The 18931-nt window shown below is 33.8% G+C and overlaps 1 protein-coding gene across 1 annotated transcript in view; it reads right to left on the bottom strand.

The window, feature by feature from the left end:
* Positions 1 to 18931, bottom strand: part of LOC145286399 (uncharacterized) — a 682462-nt gene that overhangs the window by 387099 nt on the left and 276432 nt on the right. Inside the window, exon 9 of the mRNA XM_080135324.1 lies at positions 7806 to 7928. Coding sequence (XP_079991450.1) covers positions 7806 to 7928 — 123 coding nt within the window. The remainder of the gene's footprint in view (positions 1 to 7805; positions 7929 to 18931) is intronic.

Raw genomic sequence — 18931 nt, 5'->3', positions numbered from 1 at the left:
TTTACACACACTAATAAAACAATTGGTTTGCCCTCAAGATTTTTCTTTGTCAAATTGCAAAAAAAGACAAAAAAACTGTCGTCCGCTGTAAAAGGACACACATATGGAAGACTTTAAGGCCATAATTACGTAATTACTAAAAGTTTAAAAAGAAATTTGACCCCCAAGATTGCCATGGGCATGGCATATCTTCCTATATTAAAGATGGCTTTTTATGTGGTAGGGATATCTCCAGAGAAGATCCTAACTTACCCTATATGCCGGGTTGCACTTGCGCAAACTACTCAGTTTCTATGTGCTCTCAATCGCCCCAACAATAGGGAAGTTACTACATTTAAAAGTATATATGAGAAAATTGACCAGGTCCTATCTACTTATCCTTCAGCTAATATTCATGTATGTGGAGACTTCAATGTTCACAACGTTGAATGGTTAACTCTCTCAAATAAGATAGATGATGAGGGGGGAGGTTCTGTTATGTCTCCATTGCTTATGACCTTACTCAGATTGTTCATGAACCCATCCCTGTGTCCGATACTGATGGTCAGTACGCAATTCTTTTCACGACTTGCCCTGAACCGTGTTAAACTTCCGTTCTGTCTCCACTTGGATCTTCCGACCATTCTGTTCTTTCAGTTAAGATAAAAATGAAATGTATCAAGTCCTCAGATGTACCTCTCCATCGTACAGTTTATCAATACTCTATGGCTGACTGGGATAGCTTCTGTACATTTATATCAGATCTATCTCTGCGTTCCATGTTTAAAAAGGATGTGTCGTCTATAGTATCAGACCTGACGGAATGGTTAATTGTAGGTATAGACCGTTTAATACCCTCGAAAAAGTTACAGCAAAACCTAATAGCCAGCGGTGGTTCTCTCCAGAATGAGCTACCGCCATTGCGCACAGAAATCACCTTTTCCATTGCTTCCAACATAATAGATGTACTGATAGTAAAGCCGCTTTCAGAACTGTCAGCAACTACTGTAAAAACGTAATAAAGAACGCAAGAGAGCTGTGTGCTCAGTCCGTCAAGTCCAGAGTAGCTGAGCAGCGGCTTTGTTCTCACCAGTTTTGGCAAATAGTAAACAAAATCCTGAACAGAATGTATGCCCTATCCCAACTATCATCAATGGACCTGAGGTAATCTCGTCAGAATCAGACAAAGCATAACGCTTTGCCAAGAAACTTGCAGCTAATTCTACTCCTTGCGACCAAGGCCGCCAACTCCCAATAATTCCTCCTGTATCAGAAAACACGCTATGATGTATAGAGATATATGTGCGTGATGTTGCCAAGCTAATTAAAACCCTTGATTCCAGTAAAGCAACAGGCCCTGACCGTATTCCAATTATAGTACTCAAAAAACTTTAACCAGAACTAGGGTCCATACTTACAAAACTGTTTAAACGTTGTCTTAAGGAGAATAGCTTCCCATCACCCTGGAAAATCTCATCAGTATACTCTGTATTTAAGAATTCAGGTGATCGCTCATCCCCCTCGCAGTACAGGCAAATAAGTCTCCTGTGCGTCATGAGTAAGTTGCTCGAATCTGTGTTAAATACAGAAGTAATCAACCATCTCAACGAAAATAACCTTCTTAGTGACACTCAATATGGTTTCCGTTCTGCTAGATCTACAGCAGATGTGCTTACAGTTATAGGATTAGTAAATCTCTCGACGGAAGCAACCTTTCTAGGACAATTGCTCTTGACATATCAAAGGCCTTTGATAGGGTATGTCATAAAGGTTTAATTCACAAGATCTCCAGCTATGGTATAGCTGGAAATGTCTTCTCAATTATTAAATCATTTCTTTCTGATAGGTTTATAAGAGTAGTAGTTGAGGGGCAAAAGTCAGAAGCTCACAGTATTAATGCTGGAGTCCGTTAGGGGTCCATCCTGGGCCCAACTCTTTTCCTGATCTACATTAATGATCCTCCAAATCACACCCTTACATCATTTGTACACATTTGTGCTGATGGCACTACCAAACGACCAAGTTATCACCGATTCTCTCTCCTCTGATCTTGAGCACGTAGTACAATCGGGAAAGGAGTGGTTGGTTACTTTTAATGCATCTAAAATCAAGCTTTTATCTTTACATCATCAACGCTCTGATTCCCATCTAGCATCAATTGAAATGAATGGATCTCGTGTTGGGGAGGGCTCATGTTTTGCCAAGCTTCTGTGCTTGACCATTACTCCTGATCTGAAATGGAACACATACATTAAATTCGTTGCGAAGGTCGCTGGAAAAATGGTGGGATCTTTCTATCGATCCAGAAGATATATCACTGCTGATGCAATTCTCTATCTATATAAGAACCAGGTACGCCCAAGGATGGAGTACTGTTGCAACATCTGGGCAGGAGCTGCTAGAAAGGACTGATCCTGCCTTGATAGAGTTCAGAATTGACTTCGTAGCCTTTTTTCTCTGCAACCTCTATCTCACAGAAGAGATGTTGCGCCTTTGTCTCTGCTTTATCCTTATTTTCATGGCAAGTGCTCGACTGAGCTCCAATCTATTGTTCCCTCTCGCCAAACTTTCACAAGCAGTAAGCACTATCAATACTCTTCCCCACTCTTTATCTCTTCCTAAACGTAAACGAAGATTCCATTAACAAAGCTTCTTTCTTAGAACTGCACACCTATGGAACTGTCTACCGTTTTCCTGCTTTTCAGCTGACTACAGTATCGTTGCCTTCAAGTCTAACGTAAACAAGTTTTTGATGAGCCGTTCCGTATAATTTAACAAATTTACCGAATTTCCATTACTAACGAGTACTATATTGTCCACTTGTTTACTGTACACTGTTTAACGCTTATCCTTGAATGGCCTTTTGACCTTGATATATGGTGATGCCAATATAAAAAAGGTCAGATAAATCACCAGCAAAAGTTGAAGAACATTTTGGAAGACAAAATTCAACAACAAATACAGTCACAATAGGGGTTGGGGGAGTACTTGCGTCTGCAACAGAAGAAACAAGACGAGAAATTACTATTTCGAGGCACGAGGAATTATTTTTAAAATTGTTGAATAAAACGGAACACAGTAAGGACAGCACCTTATTTTCTCAACATACAATATGGAATTCCATCAATACATTCAACTACCTACCCAAGCAGGATATTGCGTCTGATGCTTTTTTATTATAGGATATGCGAGGTTTTGACTGAAAAAAGTGGAGAAATGACAGAAAAGTCGGAAGATAAACATCACACACACAATAATTCGTTGACAATATTTTACCATGGAATACGAGCTAACCGGAATTCTCCGAAGTTCTTAAGCTCTTATCTGAACTCTTCAGGTTGGACGACACGCTTTTTCGTAAGTTTTGGAAATTTTTCAACCTAGCCAAACGCGACGACGAAGACTTTCTCACCTTCGAGCCGATTGTTAATAAGCACTATGACAATTTTCGTCTAGCTGAATCACCAGAAGGTGATTTCAATAGCTTGGTTTTTGCACAAGGCCTTGTCTCAGCAGAGATAATACAACGTGTCCTTTCTAGACTCGGGAATTAAGAAAGTCTCACTCTCCAGAAGTTGACCGAGGGTTGCCCACGTGTAGTTAGTGTAAAGAATCACTCAGGAAACACCAGGGAATCAGTCGTGCAATACGTAGGAAAGACTAGTTTTAGACCGAAGGATTATTCTCATGGGTAAAAACAAACAAAAGAGAAAAAAGCAATCAAATCTCCAAACCGAATTCGCCCAAAAGACCATGCAACCATTGCAGCGGACAACATTGATCCGGCGGATGTTTTTACAAAAACAAAATATGCTATGAGTGTGTCAGAAAAGGCCACAAAGCGACGCGTTGCAAAAGGAACAAAAACCACAGGGTTCGACAAACAAGATTCGACAGGAAAGTCGAGAGTAACCAGTGGATATACGTCACTGTCAACATCTTCAATAAGATAGTGATGTAACAGTTGGACTCTGACTTAGACCTGTCCATTATTAACTTATAGATATGGAAACGGTTAAAAAAACAACCATGCGTAAGACGAAGAATTCAGCTTGAGCAGTCACAGGGGATAAAGTAAAATTTGAGGGAAAACTAACACTCCCTGTGATGTTAAATGACACTACCAAAATGGTGAAAGTTTATGTGCATAGGACGGCCGAAAACCTTTCGGAACGGATTGGATGGAACGTTTCAATTGTGGGACCAAACGATAGATGCACAACGACTGAAATGGCACGACTTAAAGACAAAAAAATCCAGTAAAAAATTTAGGAAGATTTAATATTAAAACACTAAAAAGGTCGTTTAATTTGCACATGCGCAAAAGTTATAGAAATATGTGGACAGGTTTTTCGGAACAGTTTGCATTTCAACCTGCAGATATATTTCTGAACACGTTATTTAGTCATAAAAAATACTTGTTATAAACAATCTGCAGTATATGATTATTATTTCCTGTAAATTTCGGGGTAATGTGACCAGTTGTTTAAAAGTGTATCTGTAAAATATTTATACGCAAGCACACACATACATAAATCTACTGTTTAATCAATATAGATTGGGTTAGAACTTAGAGGCGGAAAACGAACCTTAGAATTTATGCCTGCTGCTATAAACTTATGTAATATGAGTGCCATAAGAAATGAAGTAAAAGTAATGCGAAATTGCATTTCCCTGTTAAATTAAGAATGGAATAATGCATTTTGTTTAAATTTAAAAACAATAAAGTGTCCATGTTTTGGTCTACAACATATGGGAAAGGTTTATGTTGTGTCTGCAGAATTAATTAACAAGAACACGGAAGTAAAGGTATACAATAATATATTAGGAAGAAAAGTTATATACATATTTACATGTCTTCATATATACTCCAGTTGGAGATATTCGGGCAGGTGACGTGTTGCATGTCTTACTGGAGGGAGCATAGGCGTCTTGCCTATTTGACGGTCGTTGGCGGACTCTCCCGGTATTGGGGATTGATACCTTTATATGTCTCACTCACCCGCCTATGTTAATTAGTGGGCCTCTCCACAACGGTTTACTTTAGTAATTAAAAGTAAAATGTCTTACTTAATCTTCAAACGCAGTCTCATTAATGATGGGATCTCTTGAATATGAGAGGAAGGAGGTAATATTCTATTCAAAATGTATGCGCTCTAAGTAAACATAAGTGTGGTATTTATTTATTACATATAAAAATGTACGTCATCATTAAAAAAAAAACTATAATTAAAACTTTGTAAGACAATATCACCATGTTTAGATAGAATTTTCTAATAAATGTTTTATTGAATTACATTTTCAACCCGGAAATCAGGCATTTGATTATTTGCTTATTTGACTTGAATCAGAATGATGAGAAATCTGACCAAAAAAGTTTCTTTAATAATAAAGTAAAAAAAAAAACTTTTATGAATCGAGAGATATTGGAGTTTCATCAATGTACACTACACCAAAAATATAAATGTTAAATTTATAGTGTACGAAGTCTAAGGATCAACGCTAGAACTGCCAAGAAAATACGTCACCAAGTTAGAATTTGCACTGACATCATTATTTTAAAGGGTAGATGATGGACAAAAGAATTTGCTGCTATAATATATTTAGCTTCGAAATACACACATGCACACGCACGCACACACACACGCATACACACAATACATCTGATCTTTAACGAATGGATTACAGTTGTTTCTATTATGTAGATGCTTTAGTATAAGTAATATGTATATATATATATATATATATATATACACACAAACCCACACACACACACACACACACACATATATATATATATATATATATATATATATATATATATATATATATATACGTTTGGAGAATTGCCCAAAAGATTGATACACCATGTTTAACGAAGCTTGTTAATGCAGAATTATTCAGACTGTTTCCCAGCATAGTGGCTGATATGAAAGTTTACCAGCAGACATTTGCGCAGATTTCAGAAAAAGCTTGACTTTACCAAACTGTTTGCACTATTAGAATGTGCAACCTAGTGTAATAAATATGGATATTGCTAGATAGTATTGGGGTCATTCGACATTAAAACGCCTTAAAATAGATCTCACTCACAAACTCTGACCACTGAATAGAAGTCAAACATGAGCATATATAGATCCTATTGTAGCATCTCTTTCAAACAATGCGACTACTAGTCAGAATAAAGGCGCAAGTTGAAAGTTCAAACAACTATAATTCTACAAGAATGAATGAGAGTGAGCGAACAGCGTGAAGTGAATGTTACATGATATATATATATATATATCATGTATATATATCATGTATATATATATCATGTATATATATATATCATGTATATATATCATGTATATATATATCATGTATATATATCATGTATATATATATCATGTATATATATATCATGTATATATATATATATATATATATATATATATTAAAACAATGCACTTCGTATTCGTGTCTCGCTACTCTTCAGCTCATCAGCATAGTTTAACTGTACTAGAGCTCAAACCTTGAACCATATGGTCTATATTCGAGTGCGTATACCGTTTCTCTGAGAGCCAAAATATCTCAGCGGGAGGAATTTTCATGATCACGTTTAAGATTAAGGACATAAGAATCTTTAGTTTGGTTATTTATGCATTCTTTCATTCATTTAATAGCAAAGAATTAACGCACACGCGATTAATCAAGGAATCTAAAGTTGTCGTTCGGTTTCGTAAGTTTTCATTATTAACAAATCATTCCATACGTGTTAACACATTTAAGCGGACTTATTATTTCGCTCTTTATTTTATAGATAAACGTAATGTAATTTTTTTGTAATATACGTCCAATTAATGAAATTAACTACGCGCAGCATATGTACAATATTTTTACATGATTCATTAGAAGTTGCATTGTAATGTTAAAATGCGCATATTAATAAAAAATAAATTTTAACACATGTATATACAAAATATAAACGCTTGCACATATGCATGTATATTCAACTAAACCTATATAAACAAACTAAAAGTTCTTATCAACTATATAATAAAATGATATTCCCCTCTGAACCAAATGACAGTAGGCTTGCTATAACAAATGTCACATACAAATGTATTATATCTAAAATATTACCCCCATCTGATTGAACTTTCTAACACCGTTACATACACATTTTTTCGTTATAATGAAATCCTACCTTTCTTCCTACGAGCGACATCATAACAATTGCTAAGATCGTCAGACAAAGTACTTCGTATTTCCCCTTTTAAATCAAAAGTTCTTCCTACCGGTCCCAGTCAACACCGGATAAATATTGAAAAAGTATTACTATATCGCCCGTACACCCTTATTAACTGGATGAAACACCAAATAAAATCAAATAAAATTTCTACCACGCTCATTTCTGCAACTACACCCCAACCTTTTACTACACACGCAATATCGGCACGCGTTGTTTGAAATCTATTATAATTTTCTATTGTGATTTTCCGTGATATTACAGACTAAGGTTTACAGAAATTTGCCATAACATTTAGTTTTAAGTTACACAAACAAATAGTCGTAACTTTGGTACTTCAAAAATTTATGATCTAAATTAAAAGGATTGTCGCATTCTTGGAAAATTGTTTTCATGTACAATGTGCGACCTGTCAAAAACATACACACAAGCCTAACTCGAATCATCATTATTCTTGATTCAAGACTGCTTTCAATACGTTTGAAATTCATCTTTTCCGTTACATTCATAGATTCTATGTTTCTTTCTCTTTTGGAAGCGAGATTATCGAATGAAAACGTAAACATTGTAAAAGTTCAGTAATATTAAAACCCACCTTATCAGTTGAACCAGTGATCGCTACCTTGTCGCATTCAGATAGGTCGCCAGCAAATATTGCCCCAGTATGTCCAGTCAAGGTGAACTGAAGCTTCGTCTTGCTTACTTGCCAAATTTTCGCCTGTCAAATGAAATTGTAGACAGCAAAGAAATGAAATGATAGACGTTGTTTGGCTTAAAAATTGCTTATTGAATTAAAAAAAAAATAAACCTAATTATTTTTAGTTATGATCACAAATTTAGCGCGAACGCTGCGGGGTATAGCTGCTAATAGTATCTGAATGTGACAGCTTCGTTTATTGACATTGATGTTGAAGAACACGAAACAGTAGTATTTTTAGTTAGAAAAACGAGGACAGAAGTCGCGTAGATTTACGCCCAAACGCTGTATAGCGATAACAAAACATAATAGGAACCAGGAAGAAGCGCAATGACTTGGATGAAAAGAAAGAATACAAATTGAGTAAAAATAAGGCAATTAATATGAAATAGACACTTTCAGAGGAAATGCGAATGTTTGAAAAATAAATGAGGATATTCTCATTTTCTTTAAAAGTAAGGAGTTTATTGCTGTGTAAACCCAACATAACTTTTCTACCATTGGGCTTATAAGTTCTGAGAAAAAAACTCAACGAAGAACAAAGAGCTGAAACGGGAAAACCTCAGGGAAAACAAGTGTAGCTTAACATTAGAATATTTCTGTTGTTTTGTCAAAGTTTTAAAAACGCAAAATGAACTCTGTCTTTAAAGTTCATACAGTGTGTGTGTGTCGACGTATTTTTGGTAACATTTTAGCAGGAAATATTACTAGATTATTTTTATATGTTTTGTTTTATTCGAATTTAGAAAATTCGTCACCAGAAAACTCGTCCCCTGAAAACTCCTCTCCAGAAATCTCGTCTCCGGGAAACTCCTCTCCAGAAATCTCGTACCCGGAAAACTCGACCCTGGAAAACTCGTCCCCTTTTGCTAGGTAGGAAAACTGTCCCCTTATAGAATAAATATCGATTAAAAACACATTTTATGACCGTTCTTGAAGAAAATATTGTCTTTAAAAGAGAATACACATCACATAATATTAAAAAAAAAAATATTTTTACTTGTTTACTGTTATTTAAAAAAAACATAATTAATTTTTCTAAGTTTTTGTTTTCTACCTAGCTTTGAAAGTTTTTGGTGTTTAAACTTATTTTAAAGAGTTTATTTAGTTTAAAAAAGTAATGTAAAGTGCTACTTATGAATAAAAATGTCCGACATAAGAAGATCACGTGTTGGAAGTCTCGATAATCGCTCCAAAATAGAAAATTAAGGAAATACTGAGGTAGATATAGTTTAACACGAGCCTCCACCCCATTGAAAAGAAAATAAATTTGTATATTTTTTTTATATTTTATATTTTAATGTCTAAGATCACTGCTCGAAAAAAGTTAAGCTACCGGAAGTGGATACGGTTGATTATGTAACGAAACTGAACGGAAGATATGAAAAACGAAACCATATATTAATAACAAAAAAGTCAGTTTTTAACATTTCTTATGTTATTAAGATACAAACAAACAAAAAGAAAACACTTTTTGTATTATCAAATAATAAAACATATTTTATTTAGAAAAATTGGTACTTCACGGGGAACCTGGACTCTGCATGAATAGTGTTCTTACTTAATGATTGCTCCCCCAAAGCGAATGCGCAAAAGATTTTCTTTGGTTTATTTAATCACGAAAACGTTTTGAAGATATTATTTGAGGCAAAAAAAAAATGGGAGAGAAGGGGCAAAAACATTATTTGAATATATATGGAAATAATTTAACAAAAAATAATATTTAGTGAAGAAAATAAAAAAATGAAATGAAATAAAAATAAAATAAAAACAAGCACGAAATAAAAGTATAAATCAAATTCGCACAAAGAAAACAATTTTAAAAATAAAATAAATACACGCCCTAAATAAATAAAGTCTATGAGATACATACGAAGAAAGTGAAAGAAAACGGAGGGAGCCATTATTAAATAAAAACACCGCTTATGCAGGATCCACCTTCCTCGTAACGTACCGAAAAAAGTAATTTAGTTTTAACACTTTTTCTGTTCACGGGACAATAAAAGGCACTTCTGCAATATGCGCACAGTGGCCATCTATTCGCGTTGCGTTTCACTAAATTGTCGCCATGAGGCGCGTTTCTGTCAAAAAACATTAAAATTATTACTTTTATGTTGACCCTTCAAAGTCGCTTTAATTGAAAAAAATGTCTCATTTAAATTATTTATTTGTTCGGAAAAAATAGAAGCTATTTTACTTAATAAAAATCTAATGTTATTTTTATTACAAAATTGTTTTATTAAAATTGTATTTTCTTACGCAGACTTTTAAATAAATGTTTTTACAATTATATATTGATACATTTTTATGCAATAAGTGTTTTGGTTTATAATATTTTTCTGTTCAGAAAAAAAATATTGTTTGTTACTTATTTGCCTCATTTGACCAAGAAGAAATGGAACGTATCGACTCCTAACAACAGCTGCCGTCTGCGTACTGCACAAATGTCCCCGAAATTACTTTTAAACGATACCCTCCCCTTTCCCATGTTAAGAATGGCTTTCGAAAGAATAACGTTATTATTTCAGAGCAGTACCAAATTGACATAAGTACCGTGTTTCTTACACAAAAAATACATTTTAGTCGACATTGCACTGTGGAGAACTTTCTAAAATTTTTAAAAAATTATGTATAATGGCTTTAATTAAAGTTTAAACGCCAAAGTGGAGCATCATGTTCATTTGTGCTCTAAACAGAAACATTTATTTTTCGTGCGGTGATAGTGGCTTAAATTTAAACTGCATATTAAAAAATAATATATCGTGCTGCAATTTTAATTTAAACAGAGATATTTATTTCGAACGCACCCCTGTCACATCAAATAACTGACTGTTTATTATATTTGTCGAGTTTTTCGGCTTGTGTAGTAATAAAACTTCTCAAATGTACTTGTGATATTAGTCTGTGTAAGATGTTAACTTTGGCCAAAATCGCCTGTTCTTACTGTCATCGGATTATTTCAATTATCGATTATCGATACTTATCGACGACATTCCGATACAGAAGCGATCTAGGAACTCTGCTAGACAAAATTTCCTATATATATAGGTTCAACATAGAATGGTATATCCACCCAATTTCGGATATACTTTGTCAACACCGAGAAAGCATTTGGACCACATAACACACAATCAACGCAACAACGAATAAGACAGCCCGGTATACTTTTCGAAACATCAATAAGAAGCAGTACGCTTTCGCTATATGGGAATATCACTTTCTCCCATGGGCCGATTTTCTGCTCACCCGGATTTATAACCTCGAATGACATTGGACTCCTTCCGATAATGGACTACCCAGGTTGTATCAACTTCTCTTTCTGTATAATTCTCTCCATATAATGATCCCCAGCCACTCAAAAAACTATTTTCAATAATTGTGCTGAAAAGCAAAATAGTGTCCATTCGCAGCTGAATATTTTGCTAACTCCATTTCATTTCCTCTGATGATATAAGCCATTGGTGAAAATCCATGGATTAAGGAAATTAAAATAACCCTTTCTATATATTCCTTTGTCAAGCAATAAATTCTTAAATTGAATATATGTCTCCATATGTTGTTTTTTTTCAGAATGTAAAATTGAACCACGAAACTTATCTATATATATATATATATATATATATATATATATATATATATATATATGTGTGTGTGCGTGTGTGTGTGTGCGTGTGTGTGTGTGGTGTGTGAGTGTGGGTGTGTGGGTGTGTGTAGACATATTACATTCATTCCTAAGTGAAAGGCACATACAAGAAATCTTACGATAGTTTTCTTGTAGTATCTTGATCTTATTCGATACCAAGACGAGAATTCATCTAGTTTGGTGGAATATCCTGTTTCGCGCTATTGTTCGTCGTAATATCATTTTTAGAAGTCGTTGTTGGTAAGCCATACTAAGAAGACATGATTTGATTTTGAATATTTAGTCAGGGCTTTCTAGTAGGGAAAAGTACTTTATGCCAAACTCTTTTGAGAAACCCCTGGAGAGAGACCTTTGAGATTTGAGATAAAAATGCATGTCTATTAAATTTTTCCGCTACTTTAAAGCCATATTGTAAACAAGACTATCCCATAATGTGTTTTACAACTCTTTTAATGTATTTTACAACTGCAGGAAATATCTTTCCTTTAATCGTATTTGTCGTGAAAGGATATCTGCTTGAGACAGTGTCTGTATCTGCTTCGTAAGTTTTTCAAAGAAATGCATGTACAAAAATGAATAAAAAAAACATAGTGAAAGTCTCAAATTTAGTTTCGTTAGAAAAATAAATTTTATCACGGATTCACATAATGTGTTTTCTGTTTTCTAGAAAATATCTAGCATTTTTTTTGCTAAGAAAATAAGATATGCCAGAAACAAAATATAATCACAGACCACGAAGAAAAAAAAAGCACATCATAATCACATATGTAATAATTCAGTATTTATTCATATGTACATATTTTGTAATCGGGTAGGGACATATCGCAATTTATAGTGCAACATATTAGATTCTCATAACATTTCTGAGATTTAACTTAAAGTTGCAAGAATTAAAGTAAAAGTCTCCATTTCGTCCGAGTTGTTTTTAATGCCGGTTAATTTGTAGGATATTTGATATACTGTGAAGGAATAGGGAGAAACAAGTATCTTATAATAAAGTATTTATTACTAAAATCTAAAATATTTTCTGACTTTTTTTTCTTTTTACACCGTGATCACCACTTATCAAGGCCCGGAAGCCACTCAGGGATAAGGGTTATTGCAAGTACATTACGTTAGTCTGGAGATTTGATGAAATGTTTACTTAAGGAGGCGGTTCATTAGGAATTTGTTTACGTTGGACTTGAAGACATCCAAGTTGTAGTCCGGTGGGAAGCAGGCAGACGGAACAGAGTTCCACAGGCATGCAGTTCTAAGAAAGAAGCTTTGTTCATGGAATCCACGTTTTGATTTAGGCACAGATAAAGAGTGGGGGTAATTTTTCACAGTGGATTCGGCTAGACGGGTGTTTTTCGTGAAATATTGGCGAGGGGGGACCAGAGATTGGAGTTCAGACGAGCACCTGTCATGGAAATAACGATAAAACAAGGATATGCTCGCAAACTCTCTTCTGTGGGAGAGAGGTTGCAGGGTAGAGAAAAAGCCACGAAGTCTATTTTGTACTATGTCAAGGCAGGATAGGCTTTTTTTAGCAGCTCCTGCCCAGATATGGCAGCAGTATTCTATCCTTGGACGTACTTGGCTTTTTATATAATTTTTTTTTTCAGTTTTCTTTTAAATTTGTTTGGCTTGCATCTTATCGCATGCAAGCCATTAACCCCATATTTCAGAGGCATCAGTCGAAATATATTCCTAAGATTAAAAAATCATTGGATTGCAAATGCTTGTATGTTTTGCATTTTTTCATAAAATTCCAGTTTATTTACATGTTTTACGAAATCTTCAGTTAAATTTGCTTACAAAGTCTTGTTCAATCCGACATCATTGATGACACAAACGTTAACTCTGGTTGCTACTTTTTTCTCATCTGTCGTATATCAATCAATATCAGTTTAAAAAGGTTTAGCTATATAGCTGTAGTAATCACGTAGTATATGCATATGGTGTGCAACTTATTTAGACCATTTTTTCTCTGCATATATTCACAGGACTTTCTTTTTTCCTCGGTATTCACCATTTTACATATGGTTCAGTGGGGATATTTGAATACCCCATTGTGTTGCCTTTAACAGAATATTACACCTGATTGTGAGTTGGCTCCCACGCAGTACTTTTGTGGTAGAACTTACGTTGCCCGGAAAACTCGTCCCGGGAAAACTCGTCTCGGGAAAACTGGTCTCGGGAAAACTCGTCTCCGGAAAATTCGACCCCGGAAAACTCGTCCCCTTTCGCTAGGTAGGAAAACTGGTTCCTTATTGAATAAATATCGATTGAAAACACATTTTATGATCGTTCTTGAAGGATATATTGTGTTTTTTTTAATAGACTATAGCCCCCCCCCATAATATTTTTTTAAAATATTTTTACTTGTTAAATGTTTTTTTTTTTTAATAAAGTCGATTTTCTAACTGTCCGTTTTCTACCTAACTGGCTAAGTTCTTAGTGGTTTCACTTATTTTAAGGCATTATTATGTTCATACAAAGTTAATTACAATTTTTTTTGTTCTTATTTTAACGATGTTTTTTGGAGTCATAAAAATAATAATAAAAAATAAAACCAAAAAATTGAAAAAAACAGGGAGCGATTCGATTCTTCGTTACTTTTTTGTTTTGGTTTTTTAATGATGATAGTTTTTTTTGTTGTTATATTTTTGTTTTCTCTTATACCAAATGCACTCATGCGTTATTTAAAATCATAATTTTATCAATTATCAACATTTATTGTCGTCCTGTCAAATTTTGAAAAAATTAACTAATAAATTAAAAGAGAAATATTTTTGGCGCAAGAGATGCCATGTGCTAACAATCTCTCGTTAACTCATTTTAATTTTTTTAAATTTTTACTTCAAAATTCTAAAATCAATCATTAAGAGAAAAAGGAATCACTAAATACATTTATTAATCAATTTTATTTAACACACCCCTATCGTTTATTAAGAATCTTTTTAATTTCATTTTTTTTGTTGGTTGTTTTTCGGAGGGAGATATAGTTTTTACCCCCCTCTCTCAAAATTATATTAAAAAAAATATTAAAGTTTATTTTCTTTTTAAAACCAAATCTCCCTCAGTAATTTCTTTAATTTTCTATTTTTTAGCGATTATCAAGACCCCTAAGATGTGATATACCGGACGGTGCCCGGAAAACTCGTCCCGGGGAAACTCCTCTCCGGAAAACTCATCTCCGGAAAACTCTACCCGGAAAACTTGACCCCGGAAAACTCAACCCCGGAAAACTCGTCCCCTTTCGCTAGGTAGGAAAACTGGTGCCTTATTGAATAAATATCGATTGTAAACACATTTTATGATCATTCTTGAAGGAGATATTGTTTTTTTAATAGACTATAGCCCCCATAATATTTTTAATAATATTTTACTTATGTAATGTTTTTTTTTTTTTAAATAACATCGATTTTCTAATTGTCCGTTTTCTACCTAACTGGCTAAGTTCTTAGTGGTTTCACTTATTTTAAAGCGTTCATTATGTTCATAAACGAGACCGCATATTTTTTATATTAATATAAAAAGAATTTACTTATTTACTGTTGTTTATAAAAGGGTAAAATCGATAGTTATATATAAAATAAATTTTCAATCGAAATTTGATTTTAAATTTAAATAATTCAAATTTTAAAGTTAATGAAATCATCACTATCCGATAAAAATACGGAGGGAGAATTTAACAAATCGAGAGTTAAACGTGAACTCGTGAGGTATATATATTTCATACTTCCGGTTAAAAATATACGAATATTGGCTGAAGAGAGTTTGCTAAGGATATCTTAAACGGCCCTAATTATCGGGCTTGAAACCGGTGGTACCAATGACTTGTCTCATCTTACAACTTTCTATACACAAAATATAAATACGCTCTCATATTTCTGATTTTGCTTTTAATTTAGTACTCTGCTGCATTTCTTTAACAAAAAAAAAACTAATCATGTATATATTAGTCATCGACATACAGTCCTGTTTCGTTGTATCACAACTCATCAGTGCCGCTAGACTAGCATCTCTCCCAAGCCAAGGATTGAACCTAGAACCGTCGTGGTGACAGTCGCCAGTTCTCCCACTCGACCACAGAAGCGATGCCCGTAAATAACTCGTCGAAATGTCTATATAAATAGACATCCGCCACCACTTTTACAGTGCTCAAACCGCCTGTTTGATGCATATTTGTGTGTATGTGTGTGTATAGATATGGATATAGATATATTGTGTTATCTGTATAAGCTTTTTGCTTCTGTAAGCTTTGTTGTTTTTTATGATTCCTGTTGCTGGTTGAAATGTTTTACTTCCATCTTCCGCTAACTGTATGTGCCGTTGTTATGCTTATATAAACATGACAATTTCTTAAAATCATTAATCTTTTAGACTTTTTCGATAGTAAAATTAACGTACTCGAAATTAACCATTGTGATATTCCTAAAATTCTTTGAACACAGTGTACATTTTTATCCGAGAGGAAAAAATATTTGAGTGAAAAAAGCTTGATGTTCTATTCTCTTCCTCTCTTATATAATATGTTGATTGCAGAAAATCACTTCCCGATCAAAGTACTCTAGGTTTTCAACAACACATGTCACATACAAATTTATTATGTCTAGGTGTTAAGACACTATGTACTCTAACTTAGAACGCCATTTGAATATTTAGTCGTTATTATAAAATCGTACATTTTATCTTAGAAGCTGCATCATAACTATCGCAAATATGTTTAGAGGAAGGGGTTCCTATTTTTCTCTCTAAATAACAAGTTATCCTACCGCTCCCAGTCATCACCTCCAAGTATTCTGCACTTGGGGCAGATATGGGTTTTACCCTTCATAACTGGATCATAACTCATTGACATAACATAATATTTCCCTTTTCCATTACGAAAATAATAGTCTCCCCATACTAATCCCGCCTTTTTCTGATTGGATGAGCTCTATCCATTTCTATATTCCGGATTAGCGATATTATCACGCAAAATGGACGCCAATATAACAGTAAAACATGGCGTCGCAATTATACCTACTTTTGTCCCATAATTAAATTGTTCATTGGCTTTGTACATTCGTTTTAATAATTAATTATTCCTTTTTCAAACATTGTTTTACATTTAATTTATTTAAAACTGCGCGATCTACTGGATTCTCTCGCTGTATATATTCTTCCCAAATTTCTCTCTCTCCTTCTCTCTTTCTCTCTCTCTTTCCCTCTGTCGCTTCGAAGACAAAACATTGGTGGGAGAGTTGAAACAAAGAAGACTTGAACAGCAAACGGCAACAGCCAGGACTGCTACCACTGATTTCCATAATTCTAACAGTTACGTGAGATCCCTAACCTCTTAAACTCCTGTTTTTACTTCCCATTGTTATTTTAATAGACCATGTTTCATACCTTTATTAATTTACGCATTCTCTTAATTGTTTTTTTTTTTAGGCAAACAGTATGTGCACGTTATCGCCCCAAACAATCAGTAATCGCCAGTCAAAGCCAAATTCTTTCATTTCGGCCATGACTGCCAGTGCCCGCAATTGTTCAGGGACGGCAGTGACCACCACCAACAACGAAGGGACAAGATTCCATCAAGTAACGCCGGTTACAAGTCCGGCTAGTTTGTAATAATATTATATTCATGTACAGTTTTGAGAACATTTTTCCTCGGTGTCTGGCAAATGAATATTCCATTTTTTAATCACAATTCTCATAGTCCTAGTAGAAAGTGTGTCTTGTTCGCAGAGAATGCTATTCCGTTCTCTGGTATCTCATGTGGAAGAATATTGGTATAATTTTATCCTTCTCTTTCTTTGTTGAAAAGTTTTTTTGGTTGTTGGTGGTGGTCATTTTTGAATAAAAGTTCTTCGTCCTTGTTTTGAGTATGACTTTCGTTAATTAGAGTTCCTTGTCGCCGTCATTGTCAGTATATCCATTATGAATTCAAGAATGTCGTAACCCGAAAAGGTCTTTAATGAAACCACAGACAGGGATATTGATTTAAACAATACATATGCAATGAAAACGAAACAGATTATACAGAGGAACGAGCCGTAGTAGTTAATGAGAAGATGGCGTGCTACAAATACAATATTCCTCAATATTTATACAGTTTGGATCTGTTTTTATATTATGCATAGGTTAATCCGAAAAACATTAATGTAGGCGAGAGAAAATAGAACATATGTAAACTGCATATTTCTAAACATTTTATATAAGTGTTAAACATTTTCTTTATATATTCAACAATGTCTAGAGGTTAGCCATTGTTGTAAAGGAATATTCCTATCCAAATTTATTTAACATCTCAAGTTTTGTTTAAACAGCGTATTACGATTGTTGGATAAGTGATTTAATTCAATCGAATATTGTTTTGTATGAAAATAGAGTACAAAGTAAATACTGGTTTGCGATTAATTAAAGTGAAATGAAAATCCCGGGAGACCTTAGAAATGTGTACATCCAGGAATCGAAGAGAACAATAGGCTTCATTAGCGAACGTAAAATTAAAAGTGGGATCAATGTTATCGAGGGACGCAATGAAAGCGTACGTTTCTGTCTGATTGTCGAACAAACAACACGTGTCGCTCAAGCAACAAAAGTCCAGGTGTATTATTTAAACATCATATAACAGAGTTTTTTCACTGAAACCTAAAAAGTATTTTCGAAAGCCTGTAACCGGATAAGGCCAATGTGCATAGCATTTATATTTTTACGAATCCGTGAAATTAGTTTAGAAGTTAATAACATGCGTACAAAATATAAACATATTTGTACCTACAACATGAATGTATATTATCATTTACTTATTTAAAATAATATTAAAGAATATAAAATTCACTAAATTACATTTATGTGTTTATAAATAACGAAAAATCGAACATTTAAAATATATTTGTAATTGTATTTTGTAACAGAAAGTAAGTATCTATTGTTTAACGTAACTTAGTTTAGTTTCAATGCATGTGTTGTCCGGCGATACATTTTCTGCGTGGAAATGGTGCTATTATGAATAATCGTCAAACGAGAAGATTAGGTGCAATTAGATGGTTAATAAATTCTTCAATTGTCACCGGAATTAATAAAAAAACAATGCTTTGATTTCCGGTAGAATAAAGATAAATACACAGCGACAAATTAAAAATTTATTATTTCAAATTGTAATATACAACGTTAATTGCATAATGTATCATTGGAAAATGGCGTATATTTTTTTTGTAATTATTTCGTTATGAAAATTACATACAAAATATATCAGATTATATGTAATTACTCTTCCTATTTGCACGCATGGTTTTTAATATAAAATATCATTTTAATGAGTTATTTGCCAGCTATAGAATAATTAGAGAAAAGATGAAAATATACAATAGAATAATTGATTTTCCATAATTGTTTTGCA

The sequence above is a fragment of the Euprymna scolopes genome, chromosome 10 (assembly GCF_053919585.1).
Source record: "Euprymna scolopes isolate OS-2025 chromosome 10, ASM5391958v1, whole genome shotgun sequence".
Taxonomy (NCBI): domain Eukaryota; kingdom Metazoa; phylum Mollusca; class Cephalopoda; order Sepiida; family Sepiolidae; genus Euprymna; species Euprymna scolopes.
This window is presented reverse-complemented; position numbering and strand designations above follow the sequence as displayed.